The following is a 24654-nucleotide window of genomic DNA, read 5'->3' on the forward strand; positions in this document are numbered from 1 at the left end:
GGATTGGGGACTACTGTGTTGTTTGGTTCTTATGCCTACTTTGTGTAATTTTCTGTCTCCAACCTTTTATTCCTCAATCCTTGATCCATTTCTTTATGGGTGGATCTGTGTAATGCATTTGTTGTTTGCTGTATCATAAGACATAGTGTAGACATAAGTACTTTAATTTCAAATATATTGTCTTTATTTGTAGTCTAAGTCCTGCTGATTAATTTTAAAAACAGAATTGGGGTATAGACATGTAAAATAAACTTTGCATGTTGATTACACTATTCTTGAAGACTTTGTTCTTAAGTGTTTGACATATAAGTTTGAATTGACTTGCTTTATGGAAGACAATTGTTCAATAATATTTTCCAAATTCTTTCAGAATCGTTCTGATTTTCAATGCCAACATCGATGGCAGAAAGTTTTAAATCCAGAATTGATAAAGGGTCCTTGGACTAAAGAGGAAGATCAAAGGGTAATATGTTCATGTTTTTTATGCTCTTTGTGTAGGTACATTAGGTTTTTTTCTCATTAATAGGTTGTTTTAACATATAAAGTATGTATTCAGATCACTTGGTTTTGTGCTCCAGAGGCTGTTTGCTAAGAATTGAATGTCGAGTATCTTAAAATGTAGGGTTTTTTTTTTTTCCTGAATTGAGTCAAATCAAATGTAATATATATAGCCCTTTCTGAGAGTTTGAAGAGGGAAAAATACTATGTGTTTAGTTACCTTGTTTAAAGCTTGGTTTAGGAACATTTAAGAAGTAGTTTCCTGTCAAAAATTGAATTTACATATTAAAAACATTTTAATTTTATTTTTACATTTAACTTGAAATGTAAGGAAATCGTTCCTATCTTTTCCTCTTAACCTTTAATAAGCCCCAAAATTAGATATCAGGGCATCATGTTTCCGAAGGTTTTATAATTTAAAAACCAAGGTCATTTGTTGTGCAATAAAAGTTGAAGAAGAGTAAAAGAGTTTTTGCCCCCGACTAGGAATTATTTCATGACCTTTAAGACTGTAAGTTGCTAATATAGTTGGGGAATTAGCATCCTTACTACCACTTACAACAAATTTAAAAAGTTATTTTACTAGAATCTGATTTGCTTGATAACTAATGGTAAGTTTTAAAATGTGTGACCTTGTTTAAAAGTACATTTACTAAATCCTAAAATTTTATTTTTTAAGCATAGTAAATAGACATTTATAGTGAAAATATTGTTATATATTAAATTCAAATATATAAGCTATTAATGATGCAATATTTGACAATGAGGCAAAGTGGTAATGAGGAAAAGTAGACTAGGAGTAACTATTTTTACAATTTTAGGTAAAATAAAAACAAACTTAAAATGAAGGGAAAAGAATGTATAAGCTTTATTTTTTCAGTTTGAGAAAGGAAGAAGTGAAAAGCCAATAACTATAGATCCTTCCTGTTTCCAAACTGGTTTATTTGGCTTTCTGCTTGAACTTTTTTTTTTTTTTTTTTTTAAAGATATAAGGGTAGATTACCCAAAGTACTTAAAATTAGCATATTACAGTAACACAGTCACATCAATGTTTATAGCAGCTCAATTCACAATAACTAGATTGTGGAACCAACCTAGATGCCCTTCAACAGATTAATAGATAAACTATGGTATATACACACAATGGAATATTATTCAGCCATAAAGAAGAATAATATTATGGCATTTGCAGAGAAATGAATGGAATTGGGGAATATCATGCTAAGTGAAATAAGCCAGTCCCGAAAAACCAAAGGCCAAATGTTTTTCCTGATTAGTGGATGACGATATATAATGGGGATGGGAAGGTGGCGGGGGTGAGAGAAGAATGGAGGAACTTTAGATGACATACAGGGAAATGAGAAAGGGGCTAATAAAATGGTGGAATGAGACAGACATCATTACCCTATGTACATGTATGATTACACAAATGGTATGAATCTACATTGTGTACAACCTTAGAAATGAAAAGATGTACCTCATTTGTGTATAATGAATCAAAATGCAGTTTGTAAAAATAAAAAATAATTTAAAAAAGAAAGATGTAAGAGTAGAAAATATGCATGTCTCAATGTTTTTACTGTTATTTCCTATTAATTTTGTATGGAAGCAGTTTTACTTATGAGTTACTTTAATTAGATCTTGGATATTAGATAAGTTTGGAATCTTCAAATTTGTCAAATACTGAAGAATTTTTATTAATGAAATTATTTTTGTAAATTGTAGTTATGGCTTAAATTTTATGCATTTATTTAAAATGCTATTCTTAATGTCTTTTGAAATTTATATTTTTATTTTTTTGTGGTGTTGGTGATTGAACTGAGGGCTTCATGCATACTAGGCAAGTGCTTTATTACTGAGCAGTACCCCAGCCCTAACCATCTTGGGTTATGTTTTAAAATGCTTTTTAAAAAATTTTTTAGAGTTGATAGACCTTTATTTTATTTATTTATTTATACGTGGTGCTGAGAATCAAACCCAGTGCCTCACACATGCTAGGCAAGTGCTCTACCACTGAGCTACAAACCCCAGCCCTTAAAATGCTTTTTTTAAACTTTGTTTTTATTTCTTAGGTTATTGAACTGGTTCAGAAATATGGACCAAAAAGATGGTCTTTAATTGCAAAACATTTAAAAGGAAGAATAGGCAAGCAGTGTAGAGAAAGATGGCATAATCATCTGAATCCTGAGGTAAAGAAATCATCCTGGACAGAAGAAGAAGACAGGATCATCTATGAAGCACATAAGCGGTTGGGAAATCGTTGGGCAGAAATTGCCAAACTGCTTCCTGGAAGGTGCTTATATAAATGTATATACATTTTTCTGTACTTAAACATGATCTTTATTACTTTATTATTAAATATATTTGCAAGAACCCCATGACTTTTATTTATAATTAAATTTAGACTATGTAATACAAGCATCTATTTGAGATCATTTGTTATAAATTCTGGGGTAAGGAATATTATTACTTTTATAATGAAATATTTTATAGCAATAATTTCTACAATAAAATGATACATCTTTAGGTATGTAAACATTTAATACATTCCAAAAATCATGTTTGCACATCAAGGTAGGCAGACCTTCTTTATACAAACTGTTGAAATGGAATCTGAATCAAAGAGATTTCTTTCATATTGGATACTATGTACAAGACCAGAGAATTATAAATACCCTGGCTAAAATAAATTGCTGTGAAAATATGTTAGGAAAAATCAATTTTTAATTAATTGTGATATAATTTCAACCATGGAAGTAAGTATATATATAAAGTATAAAATATAGCAAATATAGCAAATGTGTTCCCTTAGAGGCAGTGTGGTGTGCTATGTTCACTCTACATTGCACTCACGCAGATATTTTTTGTGTAGTCTTTAGTGTGGCACACCAGCGACCTTGGGACATATTATACCTCACTCAGAAGATATGCATTTGCATTTTATTGCTGTACTCTCTATCTTTATAGGACTTTATAGTGTATAAAGTGCTTTTACATGTATTCTTGATTAATCTTTACATGGTTGGGAAATATGCAGAGCAAACATTACTGTTTTATAGATAAGGAAATCAAGATACAGTGTTAAATTTTTTATCCAGGTTACTAACTCTGTACTAGGAACTTCTGATGTTGTCAAACATCTTTGTACTTTCTGTAGAACCTAGCTTAGTACCTTCACATGAAGTAGTTTTTCAGTAAATATGTATTTTATGTAGGATGGAATTTATACTACAAATAGCTATAGGTTGAAGACTTACATTTTTGTAAAGGGAAACTTGGGTAAAAAGGGAGCCAGTGAGCCATATTTTGTTTTAAGAAGTGAAAAAAGACACTCGCTGTACTCTTTATCTGGAATGCTCTTTTTTTCTGTTCTCATATGGTTGGTCATTTTCATCATTCAGATATTAGCTTCACTGTCACCGCATAGAGGGCCTCCTGGACCACCTAGTCAAAATTACCTCAGTTATGCATTTTTCTCATCCTACTTCGATTATCTGCATTGCCCTGGTATTTTTCTTATTCTTTGTTTTCCTTCCTTCCCTACTGCCACACTTCCAGTTTGAATGTAAGTTCATGAGAGCAGGAATCTTCTTTGTCTAAGTCACTGAAGTATTTCTGATGCTTAAAACTGTACCTGACATATAGAGATACAGTTTATCTTTAGAATTTTTAAAAAGTATCTGATTTCATCATTTGTGGAAATTTGTTTTAAGCACTTTATGCAAGATACACAGTATTAAAATTCGTGGAATCCTTTTTTCCTTCTTAAATTAAAACTTTTATTTCTTAGGACTGATAATTCTATCAAAAATCATTGGAATTCTACTATGCGAAGAAAAGTGGAACAGGAGGGCTACTTACAAGATGGAATAAAATCAGAACGATCTTCATCAAAACTTCAACACAAACCTTGTGCGACTATGGACCATTTGCAAACCCAGAATCAATTTTACATACCTGTTCAGGCACATATTTTTAATACCTTTATTATTTTAAAAATTTCTTTAGTTGCTATATGGAAAAAGGTGTTTGATTTCTTAATAGGACAAATACAACATATACTAAGGCAGGAGAAAGACATACATTTCCAAACTAAAAAAAAAAAAAAAAAAAAAAAAAAAAACCATAATTTTGACAAACATATTATAGTTTCCACTTAAAAAAATGTTATGTATAATTGTAGTATTCTTTTAGGTGTGTAGAAAATGGCTTAGGGACAAAATAGTAAAAAATCAAGCCATCACTTTGGGGGTACAGTAAATAATTTGATGACTTTAAGCCCCCCCTCTAATAACCAATCAGTTGGGTGATTGTAGTCTTTGTTAGGCAGATTTATTAAAATAGAGATTACCCAACTCAAAACAGGGAAAGCTGTGTTGTCCCTTGCAGTGCATCTTCCCACCTGCAAGAATTTAGTTTAGGAGTCTTCATAAGGTTTGTTTTACCTTTTCCTATCTATCTGTCTGTTAATGCCATTTTTTATGATAAACCTTCTAGATTCTTTTCATGTAAGATATAAAGATTTAAGTCAGAACTTAATAGTATCTACAAAAAGATAAAGTAGGTCAAGGTGTTAATCTGTGTTTACCTCAGATTTTATTTTATTGTACATTTTATGGACATTATTTTTTAGGCATACTGTAATGACATTTTTATTTTACAAATAGGAAAATGTAAAGACAGTATAGTTATCTGCTGATACTTAGCCTTAAATGTTTTTCTTGTCCGTTTCTTTTTTTCTTTAGAGTCTTAAATTTCAGTAGCATAAATTGAAACTTTCTTCTTTTATCTTATAAAGGTTACCATTTAAGTTTATCTTTTTACATCTATAAAGATAATTTTAAAATTTAGTTGGACCAAGAGGGTGTTTAGCAGTCTCAAGAAAAATTGGAATGATAAGGACATTTATTTTAAGAATTGTTTCCCTTTTAATAATCTTAGATTTATACATTCATAGTTCAATTAGTTTAAATGACTAAGAGAGTAATTCTAATTTTACCATAAAGTGTGCTTGGAGAAAAAATGCAGTGGTTTGATATGCTGTCATAAAATTTGAAAAATTTTAGAAAGATAAGTTTCTAATTCATTGGTGTTACCAAGTGATACTTACTGAGTATTACAAATGTATGATTTTGCATCAGATGGTGATTTAGATAGGTCATTATAGAAAGTAGACAGTTTCATATTTGTTTGAATTAAAATATTTTCACGACTGCTCATATGCAACTTCACAATTTTTTTTTTTACTTTTTTTTGAGAAAAAGGGAAAAAAAAGGTTTATTGCTTTACTAGCAAAGGAGAACCACAGGGGACTTCTGTCCCAAAGGCTGTGATTCTGCCCATTAGCAGGAATTTGTGCCGGGGGGCTTTTAAAGAAATGACTCAAAGGCTACATTCCACATGTTCTCTATTGGGATTGTAGTTCACTTGTTAATAGTCCTCTATGAGTTCTTCTGGTATCATCTTCAAAGTCTGTATTACTTCATTCCTTTGGTGGGTGTTTACTCAGGGACAGAAAACTCTGTCTAGGATGGGGAACAAAGGCAATCCCGTTTCTCCTGAGATTAGGGAGGTGGGCAGGGAGAGATTAGGGAGGATTAAGGTAAGAGGAAGAGAAGGAAACATGTCCATTTAAAAAATAAATTGCAGTGGCAGAGTAGCAAGGGTTATATTCAAAGCATAAAGTGGACCATTGTTAGATTTCCCCACTGTCAATTTCTACATTCCATTTCTATAGAAAAATGGGCAATCACATCTCCAAACTGCTTCCTGCTGAAAGGGGGCAAAGTTGGGGGAAGTAACCCAAAGTCCTTGTTCTTTATTTGGAGGGGTGTGGACAGTTAAGGGTATTGACCATCATAGGAGTCCAGAGGTCCACAGCAGCAAATGACAGGTGACTGGAGGGAGTATACATAGGGCATGGATCATGCTAAGAACAATAAAGACAGCAAAGCATTACTTTTTTGTAAATAATTAGCACAAAAACATTTAGTATTTCAACCAACCTCTGAAAACCATGACAACAGTAACTCATAATCTTAACAGTGAAAAACAAATCAATTTCATCATTGTAGGAGCTTAGAAGGATTTGTAGGTCTATGAAATCAGACTCAAATTAACTCAGGACAAATTTGCAACTCTTGTGATCATTATTAGGTGCACTCATACAAGAACTCTTTTTTAATAGCCTCCAACTTTACTTGTATTACGTTTTAGAAATGAAGCACAATGATGCTCTGAGCACCTGTTAAAAGTACATGAGTGGTTCTTATTATTTTTCCAACACAAGTCATGTATAAATAGCCTCTTTTCCTGTCTTTCTATTCAGATTGGCACGAAGTGGAAGAATAGGAGATAAAAAGAGCTTCATATGGACTAGTCCCTTTCTCTGATAAATAGAAATAATGTCTTTTTTTTTCCTCCACGAGATAGAGCAATTCTTCTATAGCAGATTAAAAAAAATAATTTGGTGGATAATGTTAATAGATAGGTGGATTGATAAAACTAGATTAAATAATTCTCATTTCATCTAGGAGATGTTGAGGGATTTTCCTAGTGTTATGGCTTTCTCTGTAGATTCTAGGAACAGAGATGTAGTTATTAGATAAGAAATTATTGCAGATATGAATTTGCAAAATTATTAGAAATAACTTTATAAGTTATTAATGTTGACATCAAAACTTTTTGTCATTTGCCTCAGATTTTAAAAAGTTGCATGGTGTTATATGTATAATAGTAATGCTTTAATTTTTAGATCCCTGGTTATCAGTATGTGTCACCTGAAGGCAATTGTGTGGAACATGTTCAGACTACTTCTGCCTTTATTCAGGTAACTTTCATTTATAACCAAAAATTAAGGAAATGCTTTCAAACATATTTTTAAGTTGAATAGTGCCCATTTTCCTTATCTGTTGAACTAGGATAAAAATGAGATGATCCTATTTGTGTATTGTAACATTGAAAAAGTATGTAAATGGGTTTGAAAAATATAAAATGTACAAATGTAAGATGATTGATAGCACTGGTATGGTGATTCATTCTTTCAACTTAAAGCATTCAATCATTTGCTAAGAAAATAGAATATATATTACAATTCAATAAAATAATATATTCCAGACATAAAATTTTCAATTGATATAGAAGATAGTGTTTTTTAATGCATTCAAATTTTCCCAGATCTTTTCTGCTGAGTTAAAACTATTTGCCAGCACACTTTTGAATACCAGTGGGACTGTGTATATCTAGTGTGTAGGATTTAGTAATATTAAGCTTTTTAAGAGAAAATTTACTTTAGGTCGTATACAAGAAAATAAAATTAGATCACTAATAATAATTATAAACCAATTGTGTAAATAACCTGTTTTTTATTTAACTTGCTTTAGCAACCCTTTGTTGATGAAGATCCTGATAAGGAAAAGAAAATAAAGGAACTTGAGATGCTTCTTATGTCAGCAGAGAATGAAGTTAGAAGAAAGCGGCTTCCATCTGTAAGAAATAAACCTATTTTATTGTTAGAATGCTCCATATGTATGCTTTTATAGTTTTTTAAAAATTTTTTTTGGTTGTTGATGACCTTTATTTTACTCATTTGTTTATATGTGGTGCTGAGATTTGAACCCAGTGACTCTCACATGCAAGGCAAGTGCTCTACTACTGAGCCACAGCCTCAGCCTGGCTTTTATAGTTTTTATCAGGTATAAAGCACATTCACTTCTTCTGATTTTAATATGGTATAAAAATCATTTTTCTTTGCAACTTTGAGGTTGCCTGATTTTGATGTGCATTTTTTTGAGTGTATTTTACAGTGTTCTGATTAGGATACTTCTTGAGTCATAAATGTTAAGCAGACTTAGGGTAAAGTCTTATATGTTTGTGACAATTATGTGAAATTTAGATTAGGATTTGACTTTATTTTATTTTTATTTATTTATTTTTTTGGTACCGGGAATTGGACCCAGGGTTGCTTAACCACTGAGCCTGTCCCCAGCTCTTTTTTATATTTTATTTAGAGAGGGTCTCCCTGAGTTGCTGAGGGCCTTGATAAGTTGCTGAGACTGGCTTTGAACTTTTGATCCTCCTACCTCAGCCATCTGAACTGCTGGGATTACAGATGGGCACCTGTGCCTGGCTTGGACTTTATTTTAAATATTCCATGTAATGATGGTTTTAATAGAAAAAATAGAACTTGAACATTACTTTCTTTTTGAAAAAAATTTCCTAATAACTATTTATAATCTGAATTCAGCAAATTAGAAAAAGTAATAATAAAAATATGTAGAAAGGGAACATGAAAATTTTATGCTCTCTAAAAAACTTTCAAAAGAAGAAATTTTGTATAGATGTTGGTTTGGTTACTACTGGGTGTGAAAAATATTGTCTGAAATATGGTTAATGAGAATAGCTAATAGTAGACTAGGATAAATAGTGATCATAGTAGATGGATTAAAAGAAAAAAGAAAAACTTATACCTCATTAATAATTTTAAAAGCTTAAAATAACATCTTGAACCTTTTTATGTTTAGAAAAGAATTTTCTTGAATGAATTGAGGACGAATAAGAACTCATACAACTTCACTGAGATAGAATAACCTGAGATCTTGAAATAGTACTATGAGGAAATAGTATTACTATTTAAATGGTTATTTAAAAGAACATTTATTAATTGTACTAGGTGAGATATACATACTGTAGGGAAAGCAGTTTTTGTTTTGAAATTGCAAAAACCATAGGTAAATAGGACACGAACTGTATTTTTCATTTTTAAAAAAAGTTATAAATAACAAAGTTAACCTTTGTAAATGATTATATAATGTTAAAACCTTTTTTAATGGTAATAGTAGTCTTATTTTAACAGGGAAAATATAACTAGCTAATTAGTATTTTTCATAAAAAATGGAATAAAGTTACTAATTTCTTTTTAGAACTTGCTATCTAAAACACACTCTCATAAAGATCTGATTGAATAAGGATCTTTTGAATTCCAAAGAGGAAGTTGCTGCTGCCAATAGAATAGAGCATACACACATATTTTCTTAAATAATTATATGATAATAATGACCATTTAACTGAGATCTATTATATTCCACTCTTGTATGTGTATTCTTGGTAATCCTCATTAATTTTGTTAAGTAGCTGAAATGTTTTTCGAGATTCAGATTTAGGTTTATATGATTACAACCCTGTGGTTTTTTTCTCTTGGACCCAATGACTTCCCCGTTTATCTTTTGGATTTTTTTTCCCACCTGCAGAATCAATCGAAAGACATATGGTTTGGAAGCTATCTCCTGAAGTTATTGTTAATTCAGAAGGTAGCTATGCTCATGAAATAAGGTTGTTTTAGTTTATTTTATTTTTAGGAAACTTTAAAACAGGTAGAACTTCTTTTGCAACAATGTTTTTTCACCTTTTTTAACTTGAAACAATATTTTGTTACTGTGAATCTTTTTTTTTTTTTGAACGTTTATAAAATATTTTATTTAGAGGTAGGGTCTTGCTGAGTTGCTTAAGGCCTCCCTACGTTGCTGAGGTTAGCTTTGAACTTTCAATCCTATCTCATCCTCCTGAGCCACTGGGATTATAGGTGTGCACTATCACACCTGACAAGTTATTGTGAATCTTTAGCACAGTTTAGCAAATTTTATTTGTAATAGTAATAGGAACCATTTTTTTAACCTTCCAAAAATATATTTAATTTTCCATCTCAGTGTAAAGAAGAATAAAATTGTTATCACTTACTGATTATATCCAGTTACAAAACATTAAATGACATAAATAGATTCCCAGCTAAATTTGTTATTTTCATATGAATCTGAACTCCTACAGACAGTTTTAGTTTGGAGAACATCAGCTTGGTAAAATGCTTTCCCAATCTTTATATTTTAAAAGAATTGTACACTTGAAGGACATGATTTTTCTAATATACAAAGAAGCCAGTAATAATTAGCATCACAATTCATTGATGTCCTTATATTAACTAATTTTTAACTTTAAAAGTAAAATTAACAGTCCATAGTGGGTACATCACAAGTCTGCATTGGTGAGCAACACTGACAAAAAAAAAAAAAAAAAAAAAAAAGAAAAAGAAAAGAAAATCAAAGGATAGTTTTAAATCTCTTAAGGATAGCTTTAAATCTTTTAGGAAACAGTGTTAATGATCAGAAATAGACTTATCTGATTATAAATACATCACATTTATATAATAATAAAACATTTATATACCCAAAGCCAACAGATGTAAACCAGGTTTTTTTAATTGGTTCTTTTTGGTTATACGTGACAATAGAATTCATTTTGACATAAATTATAAAAACTTGGGATATAATTTGTTCTAATTCAGTCCCCAGTACTTCCCCTTATATTCCTTTCGTCCCACCCCCTGAGGAATTACTTATTGAATGCTAAGAAAAACTTTACTTTTAAGTAAAATTTACAATCCATAGTGCAGGGTAATTAATGACAAGGCTGCATAGGTTAGAAGGACTGACAAAAAAAGGATAGTTTTAAATCTCTTATAAGTTGAAATGGGCAATATGCTTTCTACAATATGGCAACTACTAGCCATATTGATAAAATTCAGTTCCTCAGTTCACTACCCACATTTTAGTTGTTTATATGGCTACTGGCTCCCATAGTGAGCATGCAGATATAGAACATTTTTATCTCAGAAAATTCTATCGAACATTGCTATGCACTTTGCATGTTATTTCTCATTTATGAGTCTTCACAGTCTCTTCTAATTTTTTATTACAAAGCAATAGGAAGCTAGACTTTGAAGATGAATAAATTTACCAGGGTATATCTCTAAAGAGATAAGAGAAAAATGACAGAGCCTAATATCAAAGGATATATTTTGCCATGGGAACAGAGACAAGTAATAGGATTTAGTATGATAAAATAAGTTGTGAAATGTTATGGGAACACATTGGAGAGGTACCTAATTTAGATTTGTAGTCAGGAAGAGGGTTCCTGGAAGAAGTCCTGTTTGAGCTCATTCTTGAAAGATGGAATTATTAGCAAGACAGATGAATTAGGACATTATTATAAATGGAGCAGATACGGAGTACTTCCCAATGTTTGAATTGTATCTTCAATGAAGAATAGGAGTTTCCTGGGTCAGTGGGTTAGGGAACATTCTAGATAAAGTGAGCAGAAGTCTATGCAAAGGCACTCCAGGACAAAAGAGCTTTAATCTTTAGAGAGCTGAAAGTACTAGAGTTGAGTTCACTGGGAAGAGGACTTGTAAGTAGAAGTGTTAGGAAATGATTTAGAAAGGAAGAGAAAGGTCAGATTTTAGGAGTCTAGAATTTGTGTCACAGTATAAGTACTTGTTTTATCTCACCATGATTTTATGGCTAAAAAAATTTAAGAAAATAAATATAGGGAAAGTATAGGATTTAATGAAAAAAAATCATACCAATTTTGAATAAAGAACATATTTGCTACTGTATTTTTTGCTGATATGGTATGATGTTTATTGTTCTAGAAAAAACTTATTTAAAATCTGAATTTATGCTTAACACTGAGAATGATAAATAATATTCAAATTTCTTTTGTACTTTTAGCAACCTGGAAGCTTTTCTAGCTGGTCTGGTAGTTTCCTCATGGATGATAGCATGTCTAATACTCTAAATAGCCTTGAGGAACATGCTACTGAGTTTTATGGTATGGATGAAAATCAAACTGCATCTGCTCAGCAGAATTCACCTACGAAGTTTCTAGCTGTAGAGGCAAATGCTGTGCTGTCTTCTCTACAGACCATTCCAGAATTTGCAGAAACTTTAGAACTTATTGAATCTGTAAGTTTGAAATTGTGAAATTATCAAAAACTTGGTTTTAGATACGTGGTTTCATGTTCAGAAACTCGGTTTAATGGTCATTGACCAATTTTATATTAGGCATTACTTTATATATGCCATGCTTAATTTTATTCTATTTTGCAGTGACTTTTGGCCAATAAATAAATAAATAAAATAAATAAATAAATAAGTAAATCTTAAGTATGTACCTGGCAAATAATTTTTTATGATTAAATATTATTCATTTTTATTAAACAAGTTGTACAAGTACATTAGAGAAAGTTAGAAACTAGATAAAACTTTAAAGAGGAAAAATTACAATCCTCTAGATACTCAGAATTAATTTGATGTACTCCTTCAGTCTGTTTTATATATATAGAAAAAATATATATGTATGTTTTTAAACCCAAGTGCACATATATTTCCATATTATGTTTGGATTTCTTTTGTCTTCTCTTTATATCATGTGAATGGCTTTGTTTTCTTAATTGTTTTTTAAACTTGAATTTTAGTAGACTTTATAGTATAACATCATATGAATATAAGAAAATGTATTTACCCAGTATGCTATTATCATTGGACATTTGGGGGGTTATTTAGATTTTCAATATTGCTAATAATAGAATATATTTATATAAAGCTTTGTGCAAAATTATGTTTATATCTTTAGGTTAAATTGAATTTTTGGATCAAAGTGTATCACCATTTTTAACATAGTTCATACATATTACCAAATGATTATGCAGATTTTAATAGTGTTTTCCTGATGGAAAGTAGAATATGAAATTTTATGATAAGTTATACTTTTTGATAATAATTTGAAATAATTTGTTTTTTATATAAAATACTTTTTAACAGTAAAGTTCAGCTACTGAATGAGATGAAATAGTATTTTGGAATGTTCCAAAGTGGTATGATAGGAAAACCATAATCTGTTCCTCTTTGATGATCTTGTTTAAAAAAAGATGTGTAAGTAAAACCTCTTTCTACTGATAAAAATGAATAGTTAAGTGACTCAGTGGAAATCATCATCCTGTGTTCAAGATCAGATTTAAACTAGGTTACAGTATTAACTTTAGTTAAAAATTTAATTTTTTGCAGGATCCTGTAGCATGGAGTGATGTTACCAGCTTTGATCTTTCTGATGCTGCTGCTTCTCCTGTCAAGTCTACCCCAGTTAAATTAATGCGAATTCAACACAACGAAGGAGCCATGGAATGTCAATTTAATGTCAGTCTTGTACTTGAAGGGAAAAAAAACAGTTGTAATGGTGGAGACAATGAGGCTGTTCCTTTAACATCCCCAAATGTGGCTAAGTTTAGCACTCCACCAACCATCCTCAGAAAGAAGAGAAGAATGCGAGTAGGTCAGTCCCCAAGCAGTGAACTTGGTGATGGCACATTCAATGATGGCAGTAATACAGCACTAAAGCACACACCGGTGAAAACACTACCATTTTCTCCTTCACAGGTAGTAATGTTTTTATTTATGTTTCCAAGTGTTGATGAGCTAGATTAAATTAGATCTTTAGTATCTTTATTAATCAGTTGCTTTGACAACACATAAAACATGTGTATTTAATTATGTACATAAAAGAATGCTAAACTCAGATTAGAAAGTGTCTCACAAAGTACAGTAGCTGCATTATAGTGTCCTACAACTATTAAAACTGAAAGTGACATTTTCTTTATTATGTAGTCCCACATATTTAGTAGGACTCATTAGCCTAGAAACAGAACAAGCCAGAAAGGTAAAATGAGTTGCTCACAGTTATCTAATACAGTATGAGATCCAGTCAGACTCCTTGATCCTTGATTATTCAACAGATGTATCCAATAAAATATAGAAAGACCTCACCCATTTAGAGTAATTTCAATTTGAGTTTTACTTTTTAAGTTTTCCTTCTTAACATTTTTTTGGAAGAAAGACAACTGGTTACTGTAAGAATCTCATGTCAGGAAGTTTTTCTAGGATGTCCAGAACTACTTGCTTTCTCCTTTAATGTCCCTGAACAGCAGATGTTTACATTAGGATAGATTCTTATTGAACACTTGCTGTTTTCTAAGCTGTGTGCCAAAACCTTAATTACAGCATCTCAGTTAATCTTTCAAAAAAAAAAATACTTAGGAGTTGGATAGAATGAAATTTTGAAGTTGAGCCACATGTCGTAGTAAGAGGTGGAGCTGCTGTTTGTTGGAAGTGTTTTGACAGAGATTAAAAAGTTTTGGGGCTGGGGTTGTGGCTCAGTGGTAGAGCGCTTGCCTGGCACATGTGAGGCACTGGTTTTGATCCTCAGCACCACATAAAAAGAAAGAAAGAAAATAAAGTTTAAAAAAAAAAGAATGCTTAAAAAAAAAAAAAAAGGTTTTACGAGAGAGCCAGGTGTGGTGGTGCACACCTGTAATCCCAGCTACTTGAGATGCCAAGGCAGGAGGATCTCAAGTTCAAGGCCAGCCTGGACAATTTAGACCATGTCTCAAGACAAAAAAAAAAAAAAAAAAAAAAAAAAAAAGGACTAGCTTAGTGGTAGAGTGCCCTTGGGTTCAATCCCTGGTACTAAAAACAAGCAAACAAAAACAACAATAAAACCTGCAAAGTTTTATGGGGCAAGGAGGGAGTTTTGTGGTCAAACAAACATGGAAAATACTGGGATATTATTGGAAGTCTGTTTTGAGGTTGGGAAGATGAATAGGATCTGGTATTATACAGCTATTGTGATCTCTGAAAATCGTGCCCCCATGCTTCATGGGGTACCGTTTTCATAGACTATAGTGTGAATAGTGCATCCCTTTACTTCTTCCCCAGCCCTCAGTTAAAGAACATCCCAGGAAAGGTAAAACAAGTTTGGGCACACTAGTAGTTTTCCATTTCTGGAGTTTAGCATGCTAGCAACTTTTATTAAAGTGTAAATTCTGAGGTGGAGAGTGTCTGAAAGGTGCTTATGTCCCCAAGGCAAAGAGTTTGGACTTTATTCTGTGAAAGAGGGTTTGGTTGCTAATCTTAGGGTAAAGTTTTTCAAATATTAAGAGACAGGAGTGATAGAGCTAGAATTCATTCCACTTAAAAGTAGTAGTCTTGAAGCAACTTCCACTTCTTTTATTGGCCACAAAAATTAGTATTTCACAGTTGTAAGACTTAATGAACACATTGTATAATTTAGAAAGTGGATTCTGTGATAAAAATTTTGTCTGCTCCAAGGTTCTGTGCTGTGTTCTAGATAGGCAAATTTTCCAGATAGCTGTATTTCACCTTGCTCTGTTGCTCAGAAACTCCTGGGCTCAAGTGATCCTCCTCCCTCAGCTTCCTGAGGAACTGAGACTAAAGGTGAGCACCACTGTGCCCAGCCTATTATTATATTCTGAATTAATGGTACTCTCATAGAAAAACCCACTGAAGATCATTAATAACACCTAGAAACTGTTCTATTTCAGTTATATTGTACAAAATTGTTAGATTTTTAAACAGTAGTTTCTATAGATCCCTATTTGACAATAAATTGTTTAAAAATTTTGGTACTGTTTTTTATAACTTTTGAACATTTGTTAAATAACTATTTCTTGAACATCTATTATATGCTAAATACTGTTCTAAGTGCTGGGAGCAGTGAACAAAACAAAAGTTACTGCTTTTATGGAGCTTAATTTCCATGAAGTGGAGTGTACATATAATTTTATTGATAATCTTTTCCTAAAGCAAATAAAACAATTGGAAAGTCTTATCAATTTAGTATTTGTGTACGAATTTTGATATCCCAAAAATTATCTTTAAACTATTCCCTTTTTAGTTTTTCAATACATGTCCTGGTAATGAGCAACTTAATATGGAAAATCCTTCATTTACGTCAACCCCTATTTGTGGGCAGAAAGTTCTCATTACAACTCCTCTTCAGAAGGAAACAACTCCCAAAGATCAAAAGGAAAATGTAGGGTAAGTAATTATTGAATAATTGTATTAGAGAAAATGGGAAGCATAACATCAAGGGTAGATTGGCTTTTTGTCCAAATATTTACTAGCATGGATCATAATCACTATCCATGCAGGACTTAGAACTTTTATAAAGTCATAACCTAATGTTTTATCCTCAGGACACTGGAAACCTGCTAAATGTAGTGTAAAATTTTGATTACAGGCAAAGCAACCTTTTAAATACTTTTTTCTAACATTAGTCCCTTATTTTTTTCCATTTTAAGGTGATCAATTGGAATAAGAATTACTTTAGGCAACCATCCTTTTTTTTTTTTTTTTTTTGGTGTGCATCTCTTTTATTATAATACATTAATCAAATACTACTAAAGACATCCATCTGAGAAAATTGTCACACTGATATTCTATAAAAACATTCTTTTAAAGAGAGTCCATCCTGACAGCTATATCAACTACATTGTCTTAAATGATTGTCAGGCCCACTCTTCTCAGAAATTAAGACAATTTATGTATGTGCTCTTGAGTTCTTCTCTCCATATGCCCACTTCTTCCACTCTAGTCCTGTGAGGTCTAGGTTTTTAAAAGAAAATAATAGGAAAAATGTACAAACTCTCACAAAGACTCAAGAATCTGGGTATAAATAATTTTAAAAAAATTTTAAAGCAAGATATATTATCTAATACTTAATTTTTCACAAAAAACCCAAAAATTCTGTTTATACGTAGTTATGATGAAATACCTTTTCATTTTCATGTTGATAGACTAAAAATTACAATTTTTACATTTAATTGTTCATGATGTATATTTGGATTCCTCTATTTAAATTCTATTAGAGTCCTTTTATGGAAAACTAAACCTATGATTTAATATTCTAATATTGAGACAAACACACATAAAAGCAAACAGATAAAGAAGAAGATGAACAATACCTCAGGATTTGTAGACATTAGACTATGAGCAAAACATAGTATATAAGTATTGACCATTAGAGTCAGTTATTACAGAAAAAAGCAATACTGTATTTAAAAATACAACCAGTCTTGTCTTTACGTAGCACAAATTTATTGTTGTTTTTATTGTGCGCTTTATTTTTAAATTTCTTTTTAGATATACATGACAGTAGAGTGTACTTTGACATACATACATGGAGCATAACATCCCAGTCTTGTGATTGTACATGATGTGGAATTACACTGATCATTTTTGAACATAGGAAAGTTATGTCTGATTCATTCTGCTGTCTTTCCTGTTCCCATCCTCCCTCCCTTCCCTTCTTTGTCCTTTGTCTAATCCAGTGAACTTCTTTTCTTCCCTCCACCGCCCCTCGCCCCCTGCCTTATTATGTGTTAGTAGCCACATATCTGAGAGAATATTTGGCCATTGGTTTTTGGGGATTGGCTTATTTCACTTAGCATGATAGTCTCCATTTCTATCCATTTACTGGCAAAAGCCATAATTTCATTCTTCTTTATGGCTGAGTGATATTCCATTGTGTTTATATATCACATTTTCTTTACTTATTCATCTGTTGAAGGTCACATAGGCTGGTTCCATAGTTGAGCTATCGTAAATTGAGTTGCTATAAACATTGATGTGGCTGCTTCACTATAGTAGGCTTATTTTAAGTCCTTTGAGTATATACCCAGAAGTGGGATAACTGGGTCAAATGGTGATCCCATCCAAGTTTTCTAAGGAATCTCCACACTGCTTTCCAGAGTGGTTGCACCAATTTGCAGTCCCACTAGCAATGTATGAGTATACCTTTTCCCCCACATCCTCACCAACATTCATTGTTGCTTGTATTCTTGATCATTGCCATTCTGACTGGAGTGAGATGAAATTTCAGTGTAGTTTTAATTCGTATTTCTCTTATTGCGAGAGATGTTGAATTTTTTTTATATATTTGTTGACATTGTATTTTTCCCTCTGTGAAGTGCCTGTTCAGTTCCTTTGCCCATTTATTGATTGGGTGATTTGGTTTTTTGGTGTTAAGTTTTTGAGTTCTTTATATATCCTGCAGATTAATGCTCTATCTGAGGTGCATATGGCAAAGATTTTCTCCCATTCTGTAGGCTCTCTCTTCATGGTCTTGATTGTTTCTTTTGCTGTGAAGAAGCCTTTTAGTTTGATACCATTTATTGATTCTTAATTTTACTTCTTGTGCTTTAGGAGTCTTGGTGAGGAATTTGGCTCTTAAGTTGACACGATGGAGAGTTGGGCCTGCTTTTTCTTCTAGTAGGTGTAGGGTCTGTGGTCTAATGCCTAGGTTCTTGATCCATTTTGAGTTGAGTTCTGTGCAGGGTGAGAGATAGGGGTTTAATTTCATTTTGCTACATATGGATTTCCATTTTTCCCAGCAGCATTTGTTGAGGCTGTCTTTTCTCCAATATATGTTTATGGTCCCTTTGTTTAGTATGAGATAACTGTATGTATGTATGTATGTATGTATTTTTGGGAGGTACCAGGGATTGAACTCAGGGACACTCAGCCACTGAGTCACATCCCCAGCCCTACTTTGTATATTATTTAGAGACAGGGTCTCACTGAGTTGCTTAACCCCTTACTTTTGCTGAGGCTGGCCTTGAACTCTCGATCCTCCTGCCTCATTCTTCCAAGCTGCTGGTATTACAGGTGTGTGCCACTGTGCCCGGCGAGATTACTGTATGTGTATTTGCCTCTGTGTCTTCTGCCATTGGCCTTCATGTCTGTTTGGGTGCCAAAAACATACCGTTTTTGTTACTATAGCTCTGTAGTATAATTTAAGGTCTGGTATTGTGATTAGGCAACCAAACTTTAAAGAAGCCCTAGAATGTGTAAATAAAACGTGCATATGCAAGGAATGTAACATATGCCTGTGCCTTCCTTAACTTGTAAAAATCAAATTGTGATTGTAGTGTCATTAACACAAATATCTAAATGGTTGAATAGGTTTAGAACACCTACTATTAGAAGATCTATATTGGGTACCACACCAAGAACTCCTACCCCTTTTAAGAATGCGCTTGCTGCTCAGGAGAAAAAATATGGACCTCTTAAAATTGTGGTATGTATACTCTTTATTTTTAAGAATTTTCCTAATTTTAATAAAACAAACTGATTTTTATCACTTTGATTTTTAATAAAAAAGATGCTCACTGAAACTGAAATAGTTTGATCTCTTGATTTATAAGTTTGAATTTGTGTTGATCTTTTTTCCTTGACCACTAAAAAGCTTTGCTTGAATTATTTTTAAGTTTTACTTTCTTTGTATCATCTAGAGAAAGCAAAACAGTTGTCAGTGGAACTTTTTTCTTAATATTAAAACGTACATTTAGTAGTTTCACTAACATTACCTGCTGTAGACTGAAGTAATTTTAACATTTTGATATACTCAAGCATTTAAATAATAGTATCTAGGAAACTGATTGTTCAGGGTACCTCTCTGAGATTCAGTTTCCTCTTCTATACCCAGGAGTTTACAAAGTACATCCCAGATTTTTATGTTAAAACTGAAAGACAACAAATAAATTGACTTGGCCTGAGTTTTAAAGTAGTATGTACTCAGTTGCTATTATTATTCTCACAGTAGTGGTGGCAGTAGTTCACAGATTGATTTGGGAAGTCTTCTAGTTATCAGTGCTCTCACAAATACTGTCACCTTTGAAGTAATGCAGAAAAACTATGGGCATTCTAGGCAGATACAGATTTTTGATAAGGTCACTAGAAATACAATGTAATTTTAAAAATATCAATTACTTCCAGGGTATAGTTAAATTCTTCAATTTTTAGTCACTTTTTGGGTAGATTCATTTCTAAGTTAGTATTATTATTAAATAATTATTTTTGCTGTTAAACTGATTAATTAATTTATATATTTATAGGAAATAGGAGAAAATTATGCCCAAAATGGAAAAGTATAAAAGATAGGTGTTCTATATGTAGGGAGAAAAATGAATTGTTAGCAACAACTTTAAAAAAAACCCTTTTTAAAACGATTTAGTCTCAGCCTCTTGCCTTCTTGGAAGAAGATATTCGAGAAGTTTTAAAAGAAGAAACTGGAACAGACATATTCCTCAAAGAGGAAGATGAACCTACTTATAAAAGTTGCAAACAAGAGGTAATATTTTAGTATTTTAAATAAAAATCTTTATCATGTTCAAGTGACTTGGCTATAATGCTTCTTTGTAAATTATTCATTCTAGCATACTGCTTCTGTGAAGAAAGTCAGAAAGTCATTAGTCTTAGATAATTGGGAAAAAGAAGAACCAGGCACTCAGCTGTTGACTGAAGACATTTCAGAGATGCAGGTTTGTAAAGAATTAATATATTTTTTTAAATGGTTGCTTTAAGTCCTTGTGTTTCTAGTTTCATTGTTTGGCCAGTTTATTATAGATTCACAGAGTTTCCTTTGTATCATTCTGCCTAATGCAAAGAGAAACTAAAGAATATTTTATTTGCTTCTTTTTTTAAAATACTTGTTAAATACATGAGTTAGTTTCTCATGTATGATCTCAAAAAATGGTAATTTGCAAAACTTTCAGTATTTATCTTTGGTTCATTTCCAAAATATTTAATATTACTATATTACTAGACATTGCATTGGAGCCAAATGCTTTCTTGGAGGGAAATGAACAGGGCTTCCATTACCACTTACTCAGTAGTCCCTCTGTTTGTCTCTAGTTTTGAATTAGTTATTTTATTTTCCTCTTTCTTTTTTCTCTTAGTCAGAAAATATATTTACAACATCTTTATTAATGATACCATTATTGGAAATACATGACAATAGGTGCAACTTGACTCCTGAAAAACAAGATATAAATTCAACCAACAAAACATATACACTTACTAAAAAGAAACCAAACCCTAACACTTCCAAAGGTGTCACATTGGAAAAGAATCTTCAGGTATGAATTTCTAAATTTCTTTAGTGATTTTTGTTATTGTTTATTCAATAATCACTTTAGACTTACTGATCACAAATTATACTTTTTCTTTTAAATTAGAAATTGACGATAACAGTACCTAAACATTCATCATTATTTTGTCACTCAATGTAGATTTGGGTTTGAGAGACTCATTCATCAGGGTACATATTAACCATACAACTGGAGTTGTAGTCAAAGATGCTTGATGATTTCTTAAGTACTATTTCTTTTTTAAACTAAAAATACCTAAATCCACTTCTGGCATCTCTCCTCCTATAATAAATATAAATAGTCCTAATTGCTGTCCTGAAAGAGTAAGTGGTTGGAAGCAGTTTCAGCATGATTTTATTGCTATCATGGTTCCTAGTAAATTTTTGGCTCAGAAGTTGTGAAACAAAATCCTTTTATCTGTTGCTATGTAGCCAGTATATTGTTGCAAATAAAGGCTGGAATTTTTTTTACTGAGTTATCTTAAGAGTTCACCCCAGAGAATGTAAGAATGTAAGTTAATAGAAGAGGAAGGTTTCTTCTTTATGCCATAATGACTGCAGCATTAGTATTGCTGACATTTGAGCGTTACTTAAAAATGTCTTTGGCAATCAGATGTGGTCACCTCCCATTTGTCTTGAGTTGCTGCTTTCAAAGAGCTACGTAGCACTTTTTTTTCCTCACATTTTTTATTGGTGCATTATAGTTGTATATACAGATGGAATTTACTGTTACATATTCATACATACATACAATATAACAAAAATTTGGCCAGTATCATTCCTATCACTTCCCTGCTTCCTTCCCTCTTCCCATCCCCTGATCCTTTTCCTCTACTGATCTTCCTTTTATTTTTCATTTGATCCCACCCCTCCACCTTTTTTTTCCTTTTTCCTCTCTATCTTCCACATATTAGAGAAAAGCATGACCATTGACCTTGAGTTAGGCTTATTTCCACTTAACATAATGATCTCAAGTTCCAACCATTTTCCTGCAAATGATATTTCATTTTTCTTTATGGCTGAATAAAACTCCATTTTATGTATATATCACATATTCTTTATCATTCATCTGTTGATGGACACCTAGGTGGGTTCCATAGGTTGGCTATTGTGAATTGTGCTGCTATAAACATGGATATTCATGCATCACTATAGTATGATGACTTTAATTCTTTCAGACAAATACTGAGGAGTGGTATAGCTGGTTCATATGGTGGTTCCCTTCATAGTCTTTTGAGGAACTGCCATATAGATTTCCATAGTGGTTGTACTAATTTACAGTCCCACCAGTAATGTAAAATTGTTCCTTTTTTTTCACATCCTTTCCAGAATTTATTATTGTTTGTATTCTTTATGACTGCCATGAAATCTCAGTGTAGTTTTGATTTACATTCTCCTAATTACTAACGATGTTGAACATTTTTTCATGTTTGTTGACTGTATTTCTTCTTTTGAGAAGTGTCTGTTTAATTCATTTGCGCATTTATTAATTGGGTTATTTGGGGGAGGGTTTGGTATTCTTTGAGTTCTTTATACATTCTATATATTAATCCTTGGTCAGAAGAGTAGCTAGCAAAGATTTTCTCCAGTTCTGTAGGTTCTATCTTCACCTTCCTAATTGTAGCCTTAGCTGTGCAGAAACTTTTTAATTGATGCCATCCCATTTATTAACTCTTGGCATTATTTCCTGAGCTTTAGGGTTCCTATTGAGAAAGTCATTGCTTGTGTCTATATGCTGGTGTGTTGACCCTGTGTTTTCTTATAAGAGTTGCATAGTTTCTGGTCTAATTCCCAGGCTTTTTATCTATTTTGAGTTTATTTTTGTATAGCTCATTCTCTTAATCCTAGTGTTTTATTAACATAGAACCTTTTGGGAAAGTACATTATATAGCAGATTCTTCCTATAGTGTAGTAATCTTTACTCTTTAAATGGGAAGAAAACAAATCAAATTTGACTTTATGTGATGAATATATTTTCTAATTTGTAAAACATAAAACATTCTTGGTTCATGTTTTGTTTTGACATTACATCTTCTCTCTCTCTCTCTCTCTCTCTCTCTCTTTTTTTTTTTTTTTTTTTTTTTTTTGGATGGTGGTGGTGATGCTGGGGTTACAACCCAGGGCTCACCTATGTTGGGCAAATACTCTACAACTGGTCTACAACCCCCTATCTTTAAAACTTTTGCAAAAGTTGGAAGCAATAAAGACTAACATTTCTTTCCATGTTGAGACTCACTTCATTTGGGGGAAGTTGTTGGGGAAAAAGTTTTATACTACCTCCATAGGTCTATGAACAATATAGATAGTTAAAATAATTGACTTTAAAAAATTGGTTATAAATATTTTGTAGGTATTTTTAAAATATCTTATTTAAAAAGAAAGTGCCATTATCAAAATATTTTATAGTAATGACTTGTAAAATACCTGATTTCAATTAAAATAATTGATTTTTAAAAGTCTAATCATGAAGTGGTGTGGATGTTATTTTAGTAATTTTCACATTATTATTTCCTTCCTAGTCAAATTGTGAATGGGAAACAGTGGTTTATGGGAAAACAGAAGACCAGCTTATCATGACTGAACAAGCAAGAAGATATCTGAGTACTTATACAGCTACCAGCAGCACTTCAAGAGCTCTAATACTGTAATTGTTACTAAAGTTGATGAAATGCCCCATTCCCTTACTGTATTCTAAATTAGGTTGCCATGAAAATTTTCTCAATTATTTTTAAAGTTTTAATATAGCCTTAAAACAGTTAGCATCTTTTTTCTATACTGGGCAGGTAGTGGGAAAGGAAAAAACAAAAAAAAACAAAACAACAACAACAACAAAAAACCTAATAAGCCACTTATGTAAGGAGTGGGTAATTTCACTGTTTATTTTTTTAAGAGATGAGATTTTTAAAATTATTTTTAAAAAACAAGATGAGAAAATAAGAATGTTCATGGATATTTCAGAAGTAAATTCTCACATATTTTCTATATAAGATGTATGTTGCTATTCTCTTGAGGCTGCAGTTTGTTACAGTCAGGTATATTAGTATGTCTGATCTCTGAAATTAGCCAAAGGAAGCACACATGGTTTTATGAAGTACTTTTGCCCATGTGCTGATTTACTTAGGCTACCATTTAAAAAGAAACACAGTGAAAGGAGTCTAAAGGAAGATAGAAAGTTGCACTACTAATTTTTGGTGTTTTTCAGAAACAGTAAAATTAACTACAGTGTTAAGTGTATTTATTTGAGCATAGTACTAAAGACAAAAAGCATTGAAAGGGTTTTTTCCTTATTAGTAAAGTGTCAGTATTTTCTTCATAAATCTCAGAAGAGCTGAGAGTTTTGTTGAATGTATTGTACAGTATGTAGGAACAGGAATACTTTGTAAATTGGACAGAAGTCTGTTTTTATAATTTATTTTCATTTTTAAAGCTTAAATGTAGATATTTATATGTATACAGGGTCTCTAGAAGCCAGTGTTGTTTCCTGTCATTACAGCTAACATAGAAAAGAACAATTTTGACCTTTAAGTATGAAATAGTAAGTTA

The 24654-nt window shown here is 31.9% G+C and overlaps 1 protein-coding gene across 2 annotated transcripts in view; it reads left to right on the plus strand.

The window, feature by feature from the left end:
- Mybl1 (MYB proto-oncogene like 1) overlaps positions 1-23959 on the plus strand; it is a 36160-nt gene extending 12201 nt beyond the window's left edge. Inside the window, exons 4-16 of one of the 2 annotated variants that reach the window (XM_047556725.1) lie at positions 371-463; positions 2571-2791; positions 4289-4463; positions 7253-7327; positions 7881-7985; positions 12060-12293; positions 13395-13763; positions 16078-16220; positions 19146-19260; positions 20197-20313; positions 20399-20503; positions 20921-21100; positions 23631-23959. In XM_047556725.1, the coding sequence (XP_047412681.1) occupies positions 371-463; positions 2571-2791; positions 4289-4463; positions 7253-7327; positions 7881-7985; positions 12060-12293; positions 13395-13763; positions 16078-16220; positions 19146-19260; positions 20197-20313; positions 20399-20503; positions 20921-21100; positions 23631-23759 (2061 nt within the window). In that variant the 3' untranslated portion in view covers positions 23760-23959. The remainder of the gene's footprint in view (positions 1-370; positions 464-2570; positions 2792-4288; positions 4464-7252; positions 7328-7880; positions 7986-12059; positions 12294-13394; positions 13764-16077; positions 16221-19145; positions 19261-20196; positions 20314-20398; positions 20504-20920; positions 21101-23630) is intronic. The other variant, XM_047556733.1, reaches the window with a different exon arrangement.
- Positions 23960-24654: the final 695 nt, after the last annotated feature.

Source organism: Sciurus carolinensis, chromosome 1 (genome assembly GCF_902686445.1).
Source record: "Sciurus carolinensis chromosome 1, mSciCar1.2, whole genome shotgun sequence".
NCBI classification, from domain to species: domain Eukaryota; kingdom Metazoa; phylum Chordata; class Mammalia; order Rodentia; family Sciuridae; genus Sciurus; species Sciurus carolinensis.